At 39.8% G+C, this 19,193-nt stretch overlaps 3 protein-coding genes across 11 annotated transcripts in view; 1 reads left to right on the plus strand and 2 right to left on the minus strand.

The window, feature by feature from the left end:
- LOC146673524 (uncharacterized) overlaps nt 1–19,193 on the plus strand; it is a 272,508-nt gene that overhangs the window by 75,304 nt on the left and 178,011 nt on the right. The gene's annotated exons all lie outside the window — the stretch shown is intronic.
- LOC146673527 (uncharacterized) lies at nt 189–3,656 on the minus strand. 6 transcript variants are annotated; one of them, XM_085402010.1, is made up of 8 exons: nt 3,520–3,561; nt 3,341–3,439; nt 2,571–2,702; nt 2,303–2,374; nt 1,865–1,933; nt 1,428–1,647; nt 1,219–1,309; nt 189–844 (listed from the first exon to the last, which is right to left on the minus strand). In XM_085402010.1, exons 3-7 carry the CDS (start codon nt 2,700–2,702, stop codon nt 1,242–1,244), a joined length of 561 nt encoding a protein of 186 aa, XP_085258136.1. In that variant the 5' UTR covers nt 3,341–3,439; nt 3,520–3,561; the 3' UTR covers nt 189–844; nt 1,219–1,241. The 6 variants fall into 6 exon arrangements, with proteins under 6 accessions (XP_085258136.1, XP_085258137.1, XP_085258138.1 ...); XM_085402011.1 differs by lacking the exon at nt 3,341–3,439 and having other exon boundaries at nt 3,520–3,656; XM_085402012.1 differs by lacking the exons at nt 3,341–3,439; nt 3,520–3,561 and adding an exon at nt 3,059–3,312.
- LOC146673528 (uncharacterized) lies at nt 3,646–16,602 on the minus strand. Of its 4 annotated transcripts, XM_085401661.1 has the most exons (7): nt 15,934–16,602; nt 15,340–15,387; nt 14,675–15,060; nt 14,187–14,318; nt 13,660–13,728; nt 13,206–13,286; nt 3,646–10,887 (listed from the first exon to the last, which is right to left on the minus strand). In XM_085401661.1, the coding sequence occupies exons 4-7, from the start codon at nt 14,316–14,318 to the stop codon at nt 3,649–3,651; spliced, it is 7,521 nt and encodes a 2,506-aa protein (XP_085257787.1). In that variant the 5' UTR covers nt 14,675–15,060; nt 15,340–15,387; nt 15,934–16,602; the 3' UTR covers nt 3,646–3,648. The 4 variants fall into 4 exon arrangements, with proteins under 4 accessions (XP_085257787.1, XP_085257788.1, XP_085257790.1 ...); XM_085401662.1 differs by lacking the exon at nt 14,675–15,060; XM_085401664.1 differs by lacking the exons at nt 14,675–15,060; nt 15,340–15,387; nt 15,934–16,602 and having other exon boundaries at nt 3,646–3,999; nt 4,102–10,887; nt 14,187–14,526.

The following is a 19,193-nucleotide window of genomic DNA, read 5'->3' on the forward strand; positions in this document are numbered from 1 at the left end:
ACACCATTACAAAAGAAGTTAATCGATATAAAATAAATTATGTTTAAGTCTGAGGTGTTCAAGAGAAGTTACAATTTAGATTTTTCAGTTTTGAGTCGTTTAAAGTGAACAGTTTAACAGATTGTAAACCAAAGTAAGTTTTCTTGGTAGAAAAAAAAAAGCCCATTAAGCGGTATTCAATTTGTATTTCAAAGGTATTTTAATGTGAAAAGGGAAAATTATGCAAATTATGAAATTTCCCCTTGTGGGACTAATAAAGGTATCTTATTGTATTCAAACTATATTTTGTACAAATACCATTTACAATAATGTATTCCATTTAAACATGATATTTAGATTGTGGTAAACAGCAAAGCAATATAAAATAAGGAAAAAGGAAACCATTCAAGTAACTTTATATTATGAACCGAAGAGTAAGGAAAAGTATAAATGAAAAGCATACAAGCATTAATGTATATAGATAAACCCAACAATCATATGACCCCCTATGAGCAAGCACTTTGGCGACAGTGGGAAGGAAAAACTCCCTTTTGACAGGAAGAAACCTCCGGCAGAACCAGGCTCAGGGAGGGGCAGCCATCTGCCGCGACCGGTTGGGGTGAGATGCAAGCAAATCAAAAACTGTCCACAGAGCTACAGGGGGCACACTGGGATCGCAACAGCAGCCATAGAGGGAGACAGATTAGGATGTTCTTTCCAGTACTGAAGTAGGTCGCTTTTCTTATGTGTGCGTTTTTCTCTGAGAGGTAGGTCTCCACTTTAGTTTCTTCTCATGAGGCATTCACGGATACTTCTGGATAAGGGTCATTTGGAAGCAAGAGGTTGGCTGACTTTGCAAAAACAGCTAGAAAACAGATAAAAGCAAAACACAATTTAAAACAAAACAAGAGACATCACAAAGCGCAGGTTTCAGTTAGCGAACTGGCAAGTCATGATGATCTAATAAATATTTGCAAAAATAAATGTAACTTTAGAACTAAATTACCCAAAACTAAATTAAAAAGGAAGTAAAAGAGAGAAATTTGTTTAATACTGGTGTCTTTTGATTAAGTAAGTTGCCATGTGAGGTAAAACCACACGTGGCTGTAATTTGGTGGCCTGTATATAGTTCCAATCAAAGCGTATAGTTGGCTTAAATGGGTTTAATACTGGTGTCTTTTGATCACTTGACTGTATATAAACCTGTTGAACAAAAGGTGCATTTTAATTTCACTATACCTGCCCATCCTTGTAGCTGGTTTCTAGAAGAGTGGCACAGTTTCAACATCAGTGTAGAGCTTCTCCACTGCCTTCACTGGACAGAACACATCTGAGGAGTTATGAATGAATGGATGACTTAATGAATGGATGAGATTATAGTTTGTTTCAAACACTATCAATACCAAATGTTACAATATAAAGAAAGAAACAAAAAAAATACAAATGACCTGTTATGGCAGGGATCCCATCAGGTGCAGTTGCAGTCTTTCTGTTCACGTTTCTAGTCAGCTCTTCAATGGATGACAGCACATCAGCAGTCTTATCTATGAGCTCCCACTGGTGAGCTGTCAGTGTTGCTGGTAGAGCGTGCTCAGTCGCAAAGACATGAAGATCACGTTTTTGTTGCAGTAGGCTTCGCACCACGTAGAGGCTGGTGTTCTGTTGTGTCTGCGTATAAGAGAACATGATTGACTTTATTTTTCAACAAATTCGGTTCAGAGTGTATAGGAATTAATAAAATAGAAGTACATTAAAGAACAAAGGGGATACAACAAAATTCTTGCTTTCATAATGCTAACATGTAACCATATGTCTTTAACATTTAATGGTAATGTAACTGTCCACTATAAATCCTTAATGGAGGAAGACGTTTTTTTAAATTTACCTTGCTGCCTGGAGGACATAAGGAGGTGGGTCTATTCTCCGTTACCAAGGACAACCTGGCTGGTGCTGTCTGCCAACCGAGGAAAAACAGTATATAATGTTAAGACATTAAGTGACCTGACACATTAATTTCACTCTAAAATGCAATGCATGGCATGAACTGGTATGCCAGTTGGGTAACAGATCGTTTTTCTAGTGGACGTGTGTCTGAAATCTGATGAGAGGTTATGTACAGTTAGTCAAAATTATAAAACCTACTAACAGATTTGAAACAGAATGGAATATTTGATACTGAACAGTAGTGGTTACTAAACTTACAGAGCAATAAAAAAGAAAATCCCTGCTGTTTGCATAATGCTGAGATGTAACCATGAATATGTCTATAACATGTAATTGTCTGTTGTAAATTCTTAATAGAGGAATATTTTTTGATATTTACCTTGATACCTGGGGAACATAAGGAGGTGGGTCTATCCTGTGTTTCCAAGGATAACCTTGCTGGTGCTATCTGCTAAAAGGGTATAGAAGACATTAAGTGACCTGACACATTCATTTCATTTAAATGCTCTGCATACCATGCACTGTTATGCCAGTTGTGTGACATTATAACAAACAATCCTAAACTGTATGGGTAGGTGTTCTTAACTGTCTCAAACGTGTTTCGAAAACTGTTCAACTGTCTGTGATCACTACTATATCTTCTTTACCTGGTCAGATGGAAAACTACTGACTGCCTCATCTTGGTTGTGGCCAGTGAGCATTGGGACAGCAGGATCGACCAGGTCAAGTGGTTTCCAGCGCTTCTTTTGTGCCTGGGATCTTTTATTTTTTCTCGGCATCTGGTAGAATGTCAGCAGAAAAACAGAATATTAATTGTTGGCATTTCAAGCATGTGATCAGACCCAGCTTTCATTTTAAGTCAAGCATAATAACCAGGTAGCTGCATTGGTAGCCAAAAGACTTTACAATGCAGTAAATCGACAAACAGTAAATGAATCAAAAATTCTGATGTATACCAGCAATTTTTTTATTTTAACCCTCTGATACACAAGATAACTACAAGAACCAAAAAATAATAATAATAAATCTCTCTTTTCTTTAAATAGACATATTGATAGTGTCACTGCCCGGTCTTAAGGCTTTGTTAAGTAAAGTTCCATAACAGTTTGTATATTGTAATTGGGAAAGTGATTACCTTGAAAGTTGGGAGGCAGATTTGTTGACCACGACAACTACTCCATTTTGGTGTACAGTAATTGGGAAAGTAATTACCTTGCAAAGCTGGGAGGCAGTGTTGTTGCTGGGGCGCTGGTAGAATGCCAGCAGCAAGCAAACCCAGATGTTCACAGCTCCTACTTAACACCTTAAACTTTCCAAACAAATCTTACAAGAACATTTGGCAAAGTGATTGGCTTGCACACCTAGGAGACAGTCTTGTTGCCCACAACAGTTTTGTTATAATTGGAAAATTGGGTACCTTGCAAGGCTTACAGGCAGTCTCGTAGCTGGGAGGCGGTCTTGTTGCTGGGGCTCTGGCAAAATGCCAGCAGCAAGCAGACCCAGATGGTCACAGCTCCTACTTAACACCTTAAACTTTGCAAACAAATCTCACAAGAACAATAGAAGTACATTAAAGAATGTTACAAGAGGACTCACCTGTACTTCTTGTTGTAGATGCTGATATCCATATTTAGGTCCATCTGTATGACTTTTAGGCGAGAGTAGGCCAATAGGGAGTGACACTTGGCAAGTCCATATCCCTCATACCCTTGCAGTCATTTTGTGTTAGTGAATAACACAATAAATGGGGTTATGATAACTGTGATATGTATTCAGAACACCTGATTGGAGGCAGGCGTATGGCTGTGATATGTAAATGTGATCAATCAATGTGTGTTTTTCGGTAGTTGCAGCAGTAATCAGTTGTGCATATCCTCTTGACTGCAACAGTTCTTGGATGGGTTTTTTTCCTCTGCTCATAAGGTCCTCATTGAAGTCTCCACAAACAATAATTGGTTGGTGATTCATCATTTCCAACGAGTCCAAAAGACATTGCATTTGTGGTAAAAACCTCACATGGCTGTAATTTGGTGGCCTGTATACAGTTGCTATCAAAGCTGTGACTGGCGATTCAACCTTGACAACAACAAATTCAAGGTCAGTCACATTTTGCAGGTATTTTCGGGACTCTGCTGTAAGAATTGTGTTGTAGTAAATTGCAACTCCACCGCCATTTACCTTTGCCATGTCTGTATGATTTGTGTAAGAGACGTGTCTGTTGCGTGTGGCCATGTTGTATTGTTCCAGCTGGAAGCGGGGAGAAACCGATGATCCAGACAAGTGTGTTTCTGTTATACATAAAACATCAGCAAGGCTGAGTTCATGGTGGCATCTCATGTCCTCCATGTGAGTTGGGAGACCTTGTGCATTATGATGGATAATTGTCAACGTGGGGACTGTGGGATCTACTGATTTTAAGAATTGCAACAGTGGTCTTGCATTCTCAAATGATGCATGTCTCATATTTTTGAGTGCATCTGTGATGGCAGGATCAGCATAGATTTTCTTTTCATCAAAGTCTGTGATGTACAGTCCTTTAAGTGAGGTTGTGCGGCTGAGTGCAACATAGGCCATTCCAGGTTCAAAAACACGCTTCAAGCATACTACTGCTGATTCCATTGTCATGCCTTGTACTTTGTGAGCTGTACATGCAAAGGCCAACTTCATTGGAAATTGCCTGCGAACCACTCCTTTTTTACTTGTGCATTCTTCACATTTCTCAATATACACAAGATTGTCTGAGGATCCTTGTATTTTTCTGCGAAATTTTTGCCCAGAATTTTCATTGTCCAGCGTGAGTCCAATGAGATTCACAGTTTTTGGTCCATCCTGTGTGGCTGTCACAATGTTCGTGATTGTTCCAAATGTCCCATTAACAAGCCCATCTTCAACATCCAAATTTCTGATAATCATAACACGCACTCCAGGTGCAGCTTGTATGTTATCAGGTAAATCTCCTTTGTTGCCTTTCATCATTTCTGCCAGGAGGACCATGTCACCCGTTCGTGGGTCTTTTCTGTAGTCTTCTGCCTGAATATTTATGATATCAGAATGAAGAGCAGTTACAGTTGCTGAATTGTGTTTGTCGACCTCTTTGTTTGTAGCATAAATGTGTAATACATTAGATGGACAGTCTTTTATGTCATGGATAGCCTGTGTGAGCAAGGCTTTGTCATCGGCTTCAAGAGAATCTGTTTTTTGCTTCACTCTTATCCTGTTCAGAACTTCAGCAAAAGAATGATCATCTTTCTGTCGCATGATTTCTGTCAGGTTGACCATGTGGAAATAGTCTTTCCAGAGATCAAGGACATTGTCCTCATACACACAGAGTGGTTTGGCTTTTCCAAGGGGTGGCAGCTGGTAAAAGTCTCCTACTGCAAGGATAGACATCCCACCAAAAGGTTTCTTGTTTCCTTTGATCTGCTGAAGTCTCCAGTGGATGTAGGCAAAAAGGTCTTTAGAAACCATAGATATCTCATCAATGATCAGAATCTCTGCATTTGAAAGTGAAGCTCTCACTTCATCCAGTGCATTCCCCAGTCCCTGATAAGGCGGTTTTAAAGATCTTGGCAGCTTTAGCAGAGAGTGCAGTGTTTTCCCAGATATGTTAAAAGCTGCAGTGCCAGTAAATGCAGTCAGCAGTACTGCAGGGTAGGACATGTCTGCTTGGTCTCGGAATCTGGGGAGTTGGTGCAAAATCTTTGTTGCCTCCTCATATATGCACTTGATAACATGTGATTTTCCACAGCCAGCTCCTCCAGAGACAAAATAAAAGAACTGCTCAGGACAGTGACCCCACACAAGTTTGAAACACCACTCACGCACTGCGTAGAATATGGATGCTTGGGTTTCATTCAGACTTTGGTACATTTTTCTGACAAAGTCTGGGCTCAGCTTTGGTGCTATGATTGCTGGCATGGTTCCACTGCTGCTACCACTGACTTGGTAGTCAGGAACAATGTCCATTTCATTTTCGCCAGTGTCATGTCTGGATTGTCGTTGGGCCACACACTCTAAACGATCTACTTCAACCTCAGGTGCAAAGGTGTTCCATGCATTGATAAGTGGGCCTTGTTGTTCAATCTGTTCCAGTGCCCTTTCCATTGTTTTGCCATGGCCTTCATATCGCTTTTTGTTAAAGGTAACAATTGGCCGTACTGCATAACCATGTTTTCGTCCACTTTTGTAGAACTGCTCGGATGTGGGGTATTCTGTGTTTTTAAGGTCATCATTTGATCGATGTGGATAATAAAGTTTTAGCAGTCTGCTATAAAACTTTTCTGGTTGTTTCTTTTCTGAGAACCGAGGATATCTGATTATTGCAGGTTTCCCTTTTGTTCTTTTTTGAATATAACCCATGTTATTCAAAAGACGGATGGCATTTTTGGACTCTGTTTGACGGCCGTAGAGAATCCTGTACTCTGAAGCAAATTCACCCAAACACATTCTTTCAAAGTCAGGTGTTCTGGGTCTGTTTGCATATTTTTCTGGCAATCCGGACATCCACACATTTTCATCATCTGGTGCCATGCTCTGCAACCTGCTCATCGGGAGACTCATTTTCAGGGCATCATCATCAGTCTGTATGAAGACCACACTGCGTGAACACTTTTTTAGTGGCAGGCTGCATGTCCTTGCCACGGATTCTTGGGCACTGACTTCTCTGTGTTTAGCATATGCCTGCATTATCTGTTTCATTTCATCTCTTTCATTGACACTGGACTTTTTTACTTCCTGGATGACTCCATTAAGAAATTGTGTCATCTCAAATTCGGGTTTAGAGACATAAGACATCATGTACATCAGGCAGCTGTAGTCATCAATGACATATTGGATGTCCATGTTGGCATTCCAGGCCCTCAGCAGATCTGCATTGTATGCATTCACCCAGCAGTCATTAGGTTCACGCTTTAAGAGGATGACATGACTATTGGTTAAATTGAAGACACAATCCAAGTATTGTTCATAAGTTAATTTGCATTTGTGAAGCAGCTCAGACAAGTCTTCAAACGAGGAATTTGGGTCGCAGAGCAAATCTCTCAATGGCTGGAGTTTTTCTTTGGCCTCTTTCATTTTTTTTGCGAGAGCCATTCGTCTGTTCTTTTGCTTTTCATTTGTGCCTTTCTCCTTACTTGTGCTATGCTGCTTATCATTGTGATCATCATCATCATCATCATCATCATCTGGGCTTGGGAAAGTGATCATTGTTTGATCTACAGGTAGTTTGGGGAAGCCAAACCTACATGACACATTACCTTTTTTACAGGATCTGGAGTGATTTCTGCTGTGGACTTGAACCTCAGACACAATTTTGTGAAGTTCAGGATCGGCATTTTGGTCAGGCATCTTACATGTTATGTACTTGTCAATAAATTTGTACACGTGGTCTTCAAGGTCGCTTCCAAATTCAGGTGCATCTTTGACCCAAACCAGTAAATGGATATGAGGGCTACCTCTGGCCTGAAACTCCACTCGATAAAAGTAATCTTCTACTTCACCGATGGGCTGTGCTGGGGACAGGATCAGTGTTGTCATTAGTGCATCGACTCTTTTTTCAAACAATCGCATCACAGTCACAGGGTTGCTTCGGAGAATTTCACACTTTGTGTTCCAGTCAAGTTGTGAAAAATCCACCTGTTCACCTTGTTGAGTTTTTATGACCTCAACAACCTCAGGCCATCTCATTTCAGCAGCTGAAAATGTCAGGAAAAAAGTTGGCTTTCCTAACTGTCTGACCATAGCATGTAGGTCTTTCAGTGCCTTCTCCCAATAGGCTGGAGTACCTCTCAGAGGTTTCATGAAGCGTGTTGCGTCTTTGTTATTTATCAGTTTCTCCACTTCGTCTTTATTTTGAAGCATTCTGTTAGAAATTTTACGCCCATCCTTGGTGATTGCCTTTCCTTTGCGCAATTGGATGGACATGCTGTTTGTAGCCATGTGTGTTTCTGTTACAAACTGTGCAAAGAATAGGTAGCTTTGGTCAGTTGCAAACCGTGTGTCTGCAGAGAACAGCCGTGTATTAAAATACATGCTTGGGTAAAGTTTCACTTGTCTGGCTTCATCTAATGTGTTCTGTCCAGTTGGGAACTGGACAGGAAAGGCCATGGCTTCAAGTTTAGGAACAGAGAAGAAGCCAACAGGTCTATTTCCTTGCGCGGGTGCAATGCTAAATATTCCTTCACCATATGATAAAATGTCCTGTGCTATATCTGGTGGTTGCATACAGGTGTCTAGAACAAGACCAGGTCGAAGTTCTTCCTTTTCTTTCTCCATATCTTGTAAGGGCTGTTCATTTGACTGTTCAGGCTCCATTAGTTGGTTTACATCATGACATGGCTCAAGCAGTCCAGCTGTTGTATCCTCAGTGGTTCTTCTTTCTGGTACAATTTGCTGGTCGAAGTTTCTGGGCAGTGCATCTTGAATATCTGCATCAGCAGTGTCATGTTCCGTCTCGATTATCTGATTACTTGTGGGATCAGCAAAAGTAGCTTCATCATCAATAGATACATCTTTGTATTCTGAATGCATCTCTTTTAGCTTTGATAATCCTGCTAACACGTTCTTCATGTTTACAGTGTAGAAGTGTTGGTAACCTTTGAATCTGATGTGTCTCTTCAGCTGTACCTGCAGGAGCTGGGCTTCACTGTTAGGTCTGGGAAGACAGTTTACTGTGGTTTCCACATCCGATGGTACACAAACAACAGCCCCATGTACGGCTCTTTGCTGTCCTTTTGGTAATGCAATGATTTTTGCAAACGGGAGAATTTTAGCAGTCAGTTGTCGTTCTAGTACATTTAATCGACTCAGTTCAATTGGAATGGTTGCTAGTGCTAAATTGTTTGCTACTGCGACGGATGGCATCTTGCCTCTTTGTAGGTGGTTGTCACAGTTGTAGCAAATCCACTCTTCCATTCTTTGTTTTGGGAAAGTACAATTAGCTGAGCATTCCCTGTCACAAACATGGACAAATTTTCCTGTCAAGCAAGTGGCAACAATGTTACTATTAGTAACATACTTTGATCTTTTGCAATGTTTAACTTGATTAGGAAACAGAGTTCTGTGGCACACTGTACAGACATGGGTGGGTCCTAACTGAATGGCTTCACGGAAAGCTAATGTGGCTGCTTGCATCACACTGTTCACTACAAGCTGGGGCTGTGCTTCAGACTGTGGACCCTGCTGGAACTGTGTTACTAGTCGTCTGTATTTCTTCTTTATTCTCTGTGCACACAACTTTTTATAAATGGCAAAAGATGCAGTGGTAGCCATTTTGTGTCTCTGGTACTGGGCACAGCGCTGTATATGGTGCAGTCTGAATTGTGAGTCATTGTGATACCTGGCATATATAGATTTTTTCTGTTTGTGCCTGTAGTTTGGATCAGATGCATATTTTGTTCTTATGTATTGCTTCTGTCTGGTTTGAAAGTCAGTATCCGTGTTGTACCTTTGGACCAGATATTGCTTCTGTCTGGTTTGAAAGTCAGTATCCGTGTTGTACCTTTGGACCAGATATTGCTTCTGTCTGGTTTGAAAGTCAGTATCCGTGTTGTACCTTTGGACCAGATATTGCTTCTGTCTGGTTTGAAAGTCAGTATCCGTGTTGTACCTTTGGACCAGATATTGCTTCTGTCTGGTTTTAAAGCTGGTATCCGTGTTGTACTTCTGAACCACATATTTTTTCTGTCTGATTTGAAAGTCGGGATCCGTAGTATATCTTCTGATAATGTAGTCTCTCATTTTTTGTTGAAAATGACGATCACTTTGGTATCTCTTCACCTGGCAGGCTTTTACTTTTTCTTGAATATGAGGATTTGTGTAATATTTTTTGGCTGATAACAGTCTTTGTTTACGGTAATGATAGTTTTCAGCATATTGAGTTTTCATAGCCTGTAATTTTTTCATTCGAAATTCACGACAGGAGGCATATCGTTCTCTTTCGTGTCTTCTTTTGTTTGTCTTCTTTGCCACTTCTTCAGTTGAAGATTTGTCTTTAGCTTTTACATACTCCCTCTGAGCTTGACGAATAGCTTTCTTACGTTGTCGTTTATTTAATTTGCTCACATTTCTTGCTGTTCGGGGGGTTTTAGCCATTTTGTCATCTGGTGAGTTTAAAGTATTGTCTAACATCGTCATGTGGGTTTTGGCTGATTCTGGTTCAGGCATTTGCGCAGTGGGATTCGTGATTTGTGGTTCATCATTTTGTGTTGATGATGTAGCTGTAGCTCCTGGTGTTACCTGAGTTGACTGTCCAGGGGGTTCCGTGTGAGTGCTGACTGTTTTGAAAGAAACAGGCACAAACTCATATCGTGCATGCTTGCCTTGATTTTGAAAAAGGTTATGCAGGTGGGTGATCAGGTCATTCACATGAGTGAAAGTGAGCATGACTGCTGTTCCATTTGGCTGACGTAAACCCGCTGCACTTCTTGAGTGTGAATCAAATAATCCATACCTCCCAGATTTGTCACGGAAAACCGCAATGCACTCAGGTGAGACCATGAGCAAAGCAAAGTTCACATCTGTTGACAGACATTCAAGGCGAATAGCAAGAGGCAACCACCACTCTGTTCTTTGAGGACTGTTCTCTGCTGCTTCCAGAAATCCATAACTTATGTCATCCATTTTCACACTGTAGACATTTGTGTCAGTATGAAGTTCTTTGGGCAGGTCCTCCATGGTCAGATGATCCTGTGTATAACGCTTCTCCTGCAGAAGATTTGTTTTAATCCAACAGTAGAGTGCATCTCCCTGTTCAAGGACCTTATCAAGCATGGCTATGTTGAACTGGTATTCCTCATTAAGGTAGGCCAGGAATGTGAGGGCATTACATGTGCACTGATGATTTCGAGAGAATTCTGTGTACCTCTCATCACTCTGACAATGAGTTGCACTGACACTCCAAAACGGCTGAACTGTGTTGCTCTGTAGCTCCTCCGTCAGTAGGTCTTCATTTGTGTCATGGAAAGGCTGATCAAGAAATGCAAAGGTGACACATATTATTGTTAAACATTTTATGATATGTGTTTCAAGGTTGAGCAATAAAATACATTTAAGTGTTGCTGCAATAATGTAGAAAAATGTGTTTTTATTTTTTTAAGTGTCAACGACTGAACATAGTGTAAAGCGCTTTGGGAGCCTTGGAGACTAAGTAAAGCGCTATACAAATACAGGCCATTTACCATTTTTAATTATGTTAAAATAATTAAGCAATGTGCAGGCAAATTAATCCAAATTATATCACTCGTCAATCATAGTATAGCATAATCTGAAGATAAACAGCATGAGATATGCCAGAAAGAGAAAGGCAGAAAGACAGTGACAGGAACAGTGAGAGTGAGTGAGAGAGAGCAGAGGTGGAAAGTAAAAATGACAAATATTTCAGATATCTGTAATTTGCTTGAGTGCTGTTTTTTTTAACGAAGGTCATATCTGTACCTTCTGCTCCTCATATTTTCAAAGCAGTTAATTTCTTTCAGTATAACACATTATTTTAGGTTGCTGCGGGCCTTCAAACATCAACTAAATTGCAGCCTAAATATAAATATATGAAAGGAAATCCTGTTTACGTATTATTCGTAAGAGGATCTCAGATGCTCTTAAATTAGATGTAATTCGTTCACTGATTTCAGATTAAACCAGATGGTTCTGTACATGTGCCATAAAAACACGTTTCATAGTTGTGTTACATTTTGTAAAGAAATGACACAAAATTCAGTTAGAGGTTAAATGTGATTGAAACAGAATACAGTGACATCCATCTTGATAAAAGATGAGTGTCACAAAGCCATGTTTGTATTTATTTGCATTGCTTTTCACTGTGGATGTCAATTTATGAGAAGCTTTAAGTATTAAATGGTATAAACTTTTTTCTGAACACATACGTATACACACACGTATACGTATACACACACGTATACGTATACACACACGTATACGTATACACACATACATATACACATATACATATGTGTGTGTGTGTGTGTGTGTGTGTGTGTGTGTGTGTGTGTGTGTGTGTGTGTGTGTGTGTGAGATATAGCTAAATAGACAGAAATAGCTGTTGAGATGTCTACATTTTAGGAATCCGAAGAAAGACATTTACAAATTTAGTAAATTTGTACATGTTTTTAAAAAGTACATATTTAGTCTAACATTTTAGTATATTTAGTACGAGTTAGCAAGCATACTTAAGGTGAAAGACTAAATATCAACTGGGCTGCCACGATTTGTCGACTAGTCACGATTACGTCGACTAACAAAATCGTCGACGACTGATTTAATAGTCGACGCGTCGTTTGAAGCTGGAATAAGTAGCAGGATTTAAGAGTGTAATAACGGACTGAAACAGAAGATGGCAGCATTGCATGTACAAGGATGTCAGCTGCCGTTAAACCCCGAAGAAGAAGAAGAAGGAGAAGGAGGAGGAGCTGTGTCCCAGAATTCATAGCGCGGCCCAGCGCAGTTTCCAACAATGGCGGCAGCTAGTTAGTTTTAATATTACTCTTATTATTCTTTCTGGGTCACAAAATAAACGTTTAACATATTTTCAGGCGCGAATGTAGCTGTGTAAACCTCAAATATCTGCTCAGTTTATCAGGACACCACATATTTTCAAAAGCGCTCCGACGTTTTCGGAGATGTCTGTTACCCACTAGCTCGTTAGCGAGCCGGGGGCTAGGCTCACTAGCGCAGTGAGAACACCGGACTCCCGGCAAATCGTTTTCAAACCCACCGCCGTCTTTCGCTACTCAGGTTAAATATATATGAGTCACTTAGATAACTTAAAATGTTATTGTTTGGCTTTTTTTTAGTATTTTATTTGTTCCTGAGTAAATCGGTTTGGCTGAGATTAAAGTTATAGTTTTTACACAGCTGAATAAACGTCAAGCAGACAGCTGATTATCAGAAGTGTGAGATGCTGAGAATTTACTCCGGTGTCCTGTTATATTTTAGATAGCAAAGAGTTTATTAAACTTCACCGAAACAATCTGCAAATTTCATTAAAATTTAATAAACTATCATCTTGTCTTTATTTTTAGTTAGCAGAGACCTGAAACACTTAAAGCTGTAAGCTAATGATAGTTATATAAGAGCAGATGCTGCTGGTGCAATAAGCTGTAGTTTTACGTCCAATGGATGATGATCTGATTAGTCGACTAATCGCAAAAATAATCGGTGACTAGTCGACTATCAAAATAATCGTTTGTGGCAGCCCTAATATCAACCCCGGTGATTATACAGCAAAGATTGCATGTATACTAATTTGTTATAGACATTTGTGGACATACCTTTTTAGGTGGAGAATTTGATGCCGTGTGGAAATCATCAGTTGCCCAGACTCGTTTTGCTGGTGGACGAGTGTCTGAAATCTGATAATGGGTTACATACAGTTAATCAAAATTATAAAAACCTACTAACAGAGTTGAAACAGAGTGTAACACTGGATACTTTAAAGAAAACATGAAACAGTAGTGATTACTAAACTTACAATAAAAAATAAAAAAGCAATAAAAAAAATCCCAGCTGTTTGCATCATAACTACTAAGAGATTTGAAAGTGAGTGTAACTTTAGAAACTTTAACAAAAATATGGAACAGTAGTGGTTACGTAACTAACAAAGGGGATACAACAAAATTCTTGCTTTCATAATGCTAACATGTAACCATATGTCTTTAACATTTAATGGTAATGTAACTGTCCACTATAAATCCTTAATGGAGGAAGACGTTTTTTTAAATTTACCTTGCTGCCTGGAGGACATAAGGAGGTGGGTCTATTCTCCGTTACCAAGGACAACCTGGCTGGTGCTGTCTGCCAACCGAGGAAAAACAGTATATAATGTTAAGACATTAAGTGACCTGACACATTAATTTCACTCTAAAATGCAATGCATGGCATGAACTGGTATGCCAGTTGGGTAACAGATCGTTTTTCTAGTGGACGTGTGTCTGAAATCTGATGAGAGGTTATGTACAGTTAGTCAAAATTATAAAACCTACTAACAGATTTGAAACAGAATGGAATATTTGATACTGAACAGTAGTGGTTACTAAACTTACAGAGCAATAAAAAAGAAAATCCCTATAGAAGACATTAAGTGACCTGACACATTCATTTCATTTAAATGCTCTGCATACCATGCACTGTTATGCCAGTTGTGTGACATTATAACAAACAATCCTAAACTGTATGGGTAGGTGTTCTTAACTGTCTCAAACGTGTTTCGAAAACTGTTCAACTGTCTGTGATCACTACTATATCTTCTTTACCTGGTCAGATGGAAAACTACTGACTGCCTCATCTTGGTTGTGGCCAGTGAGCATTGGGACAGCAGGATCGACCAGGTCAAGTGGTTTCCAGCGCTTCTTTTGTGCCTGGGATCTTTTATTTTTTCTCGGCATCTGGTAGAATGTCAGCAGAAAAACAGAATATTAATTGTTGGCATTTCAAGCATGTGATCAGACCCAGCTTTCATTTTAAGTCAAGCATAATAACCAGGTAGCTGCATTGGTAGCCAAAAGACTTTACAATGCAGTAAATCGACAAACAGTAAATGAATCAAAAATTCTGATGTATACCAGCAATTTTTTTATTTTAACCCTCTGATACACAAGATAACTACAAGAACCAAAAAATAATAATAATAAATCTCTCTTTTCTTTAAATAGACATATTGATAGTGTCACTGCCCGGTCTTAAGGCTTTGTTAAGTAAAGTTCCATAACAGTTTGTATATTGTAATTGGGAAAGTGATTACCTTGAAAGTTGGGAGGCAGATTTGTTGACCACGACAACTACTCCATTTTGGTGTACAGTAATTGGGAAAGTAATTACCTTGCAAAGCTGGGAGGCAGTGTTGTTGCTGGGGCGCTGGTAGAATGCCAGCAGCAAGCAAACCCAGATGTTCACAGCTCCTACTTAACACCTTAAACTTTCCAAACAAATCTCACAAGAACATTTGGCAAAGTGATTGGCTTGCACACCTAGGAGACAGTCTTGTTGCCCACAACAGTTTTGTTATAGAGTAATTGGAAAATTGGGTACCTTGCAAGGCTTACAGGCAGTCTCGTAGCTGGGAGGCGGTCTTGTTGCTGGGGCTCTGGCAAAATGCCAGCAGCAAGCAGACCCAGATGGTCACAGCTCCTATTTAACACCTTAAACTTTCCAAACAAATCTCACAAGAACAATTAGCAAACTGATTGGCTTGTAAAGCTGAAATGTAGCCTTGTACTGTATGGTTGAAATGTCCCACTGAGAGACAAAGAGGAACTTTACTCCCTTCCAAACAGTAAAGTTCCTCTTTGTCTCTTTGTTTTAATTACAAACAACGGCTCTGGAATAAAATGGCATCCAGCGCTAAACACACCAATTTTCTAGATATCAGCTGAACACACACATAGAAAATATAAGGGGGGCACTTACCTTGGCTGAAGCAAGAGTTGAGGTGTTAAAGGCTGCTGTAGTTAACGCCTTATAAAAACAGAAAAAGAGGTGTGAAACGCGGCTACAACGAAGCTATTGTTTTGGACGCGGCGACAGTCGCCACTTAAAAGTTTTAATTACAAACGATACCTCTGGAATAAAGTTACATCCAAGTGCTAACCACACCATCATTTTGTAGATATCAGCGTCCAGACACAGAAAATCACTTTCAAAGTCATTTTCAAGCCGGAGAGGCTTACCTATGCTCAATATCCGCTAGCTAGCCACCACCGAGACAAAGGGCGTGAAATGCGATCGCCAAGATACACATACAAAAAAAAAAAATCACTTCGCTTCTTAAAAGTTTTAATTACAAACGATACCTCTGGAATAAAGTTACATCCAAGTGCTAACCACACCATCATTTTGTAGATACCTCATTTGTAGATACCATCATTTTGTAGACCTCGGCTGAATACCCGCTAACTAGCTTTAGCATGTGCCGAACATGACCACGACAAAGAATCACCCAGACACATTAAAAAATCACTTTCAAAGCTAAATTTCAAACCGGAGAGAGAGAGATACACTTACCTTGTCAAACCTTACACTGTTGTTCCGAATACTTCAGAAAATGACGTTCAAATGTCAACTTCAAAACGGAGGAGAGGTGGACAGATGCATGCGGGTCCAGCATACGCTACGGTGTCTTCTAAGGTCAATTTCAAACTGGAGGAGGGGCGGACTGACGCGCGCCGTTGATAGTGTCATCATTACGTTAATCCGAATAGGCCGCACCACTCCCGGCATACCACTAGAATAAAGGAATTATCGGCCCATATTAACGAAAAATAAGTCCAGTGTGAAACAGTCGCTTGGCGAGCGATCGGGTGGTTTAGCGAGTGTCAGCCTCTTAAGTTTAAGACAAGCCCGGCTGCTTTTTAAGCGACGCGGCGCTAGCTACCCAGCTAGCGTCAGTACACAGGAACTACTTCCGGTAGTTATACAAAATAAAAGCGTCCCCCATTATAATCCGCTATAATGCTCTTATTGTGAAGGGCAAGCGGGACGCCATACTTCCGCTGTGCGCGCCGTTGATATATACCTTGGCTTTACATTAATTGTGAGAAAACAAAACAAACAAATAACTCACCGTTGAGTCGATTGTGAGGTAGTGTAAAGACGAATGAATCGGCTGGGTTATTGCACGCTGTCAACTGGTCTGTAGTGTAGGATTTGTCGATATCTGACAAGTAGGCCAACCACAGGGACACAGCGGCCACCACAGGGACACAGCGGCCGCCTCGCATTACTCCCGACATACCACTAGAGTGAGCCAGCACACCACAAATGAAGTTTTCTTGTTCTCCATTCATTTCAATGGGAAAAAACTTGCATTAAAATATTCATATTTAAAAAACTATAGAAGTAATAAACACCAAAAGTCATAGCAACTCATTCCAGCTCCAGCCGCACACAATGATATATCATATGTGAACCTTGTCTCAAAACTGTGGGGCGAGTTAAGGTCCAAAATTTCAGGCGGAAAAAGAATAATAATAATAATAATAATAATAATAATAAATCCGAGCAATAGTAATAAGTGTGCCTTCGCATAGGCACACTTAATAAAGAGAAACAGGAACTCAATAGTGTGGATGCTTAAAGCATCCACACAATAAAGAGAAACAGGAACTCAATAGTGTGGATGCTTAAAGCATCCACACAATAAATCCGAGCAATAGTAATAAGTGTGCCTTCGCATAGGCACACTTAATAATAATAATAAATCCGAGCAATAGTAATAAGTGTGCCTTCGCATAGGCACACTTAATAATAATAATAATAATAAATCCGAGCAATAGTAATAAGTGTGCCTTCGCATAGGCACACTTAATTAGACATAAAATTGTTGGTAGCTTTGCAAAGACTATGTGTCACCTGGAGTCATTTCTGATAAACAACCTCCAGAAGTTTCCAGATAAACTGCATTTTGTATGACTGAAACACAGATGCCTTTCTAACAAAGCCATCTGTGTTTGTGCGTGTGTGTGTGTGTCACAGCTAATGAATGCTGCATTCATAGCTGCATTAGGAGCTGCATTCATAGCGGGTTTTCTTTACATTTCCCCACATACCACATACATTCTTGGCTTATTGAACACAAGTTAAGAGCAGTGCAAATGTCAGAAATTCATAAATAAAGTTACTGTTCTCACGAGGAGCCTGATGGTGAGTAAATCTGACCTCTGACCTACAGAGGATCCCAAAGCTTCTCTATGGAAGTTATATGCTACCTCATGTCAAAACTGATTGCATTCTATCTGCATATTAAACAGAGAAAACTTGCAGTGAAGTTTCTGTTCATCTCACACACACAGTGATCTTTATGACATTAAAAAGGTTTCAAATGACTTAAATCAGAAGAAAAATTACGGTCTTTCACCTGCTGCATACTGCAGGTGCTCTGTCTTTTCAAACGAAATGTACTTCTCTACTTTCATTTTCTCTGAAGAGGGATATTTTTTCTTCTTCTTTCAATTCATAATAACGTCTTGAATAACCAATGAAATCTTCTGGATCTACTTTCAGTTAAAAGTCGTTTGTTGGATTGTTTTGTTTTCAGTTTAACTTGGCACAGACTCATGAAGCAATGAGGAAATAAAACAGAGCCAGTTTTCTGATGGGTCCAAGAAGTTTTTATCACCTGAAATCTAAACATTTCTTTAATCTGTGTGTTTGTGTTCAGATCCTCCATCAGAGCCACGGGTCACCTACTCCTCACTAAAGTCAAAGAGGACACCTTCAAAACAGCTAAACCAGTCTGACCAGTGATGACAGGCTGGCTGCTAAATACAGTCCTGCACACGTCTGTGGATCATATGTTATGTATTTATCACATGCTGTGTGTGTTTGCAGTGTTACAGTTGGACTGAAATAAACAGCTTAAATTTAGACTTCAGACTCTTTAAAAAAATAAAAAATAAATAATGCAACAACTCAGTCACTTGCTCAAGTAAGTACATGCAGCCAATCACAGTCCTGCATTCTGATTCAAAGGTTGAATGTTTTCTTGCCTGAAGAACAATCAACGGACTTCAGTGTTCTTGTCGGTGCCTGCAGAGCTTATCTGTAAAAACAGCTGCTGTAAATCTTCACAGCCCTCAGAGAGTGAGACGTGTTTTCTTGTGCAAACTTGTTCACAGAGTTCTGGTTAAAACAATATGCACACAGAAAAACACCCATTCTGTGTGCAGCTTTTCTGTTGCTGCATGTCACATACAGACATACAGACACGATCCTCTCCTATATGTGTTTATGTGAGTGCAGACCTCAAGGAGTCAGAGAGTAAACATTTCAGTCTGATAACAGGTTGCTTCTGTGTCTTTAAATATGCACCATCACCTGGTTAATTTATAAGCTGAGGTCTGTTTCTGTGATCTCTGCTCATCTTTTTCTCTCCACTGAAAACACGATGCACGTCTGTGTCTGAGATGAGTTCACACTCCTCTTGCATGTGTTATTGAGTCCGCAGACTCTGTGTGTGCGTGCATGTGCAAAGCAGTTACATTTATTTAAAGCTTCTGACCTTGTACTAGAAAACTCATCATTGTTAACTGATTATTGTGAAAAATAGGTCTATTCTGTTTTCACTGCTGGGTCTTTATGGCATGTATGTGATAAATGCAGGGACAGGAGGGAAGCAGCACAAGTAGAAACTTAGATCTAAATAGCTGAAGTTAACTGAATTATTTATTTGAAGGTAATCAGACCCAACATGATATTTTTCAAACCACTGAACACATGACTTCTCATCAGCCAGCTGAATGCCTTCGAGTCAAGTTCAGACGTGT

The sequence above is a fragment of the Rhamphochromis longiceps genome, linkage group LG3, assembly GCF_057381845.1.
Source record: "Rhamphochromis longiceps isolate RC_006_pf linkage group LG3, R_longiceps_female_GT1.1, whole genome shotgun sequence".
Lineage (NCBI taxonomy): Eukaryota > Metazoa > Chordata > Actinopteri > Cichliformes > Cichlidae > Rhamphochromis > Rhamphochromis longiceps.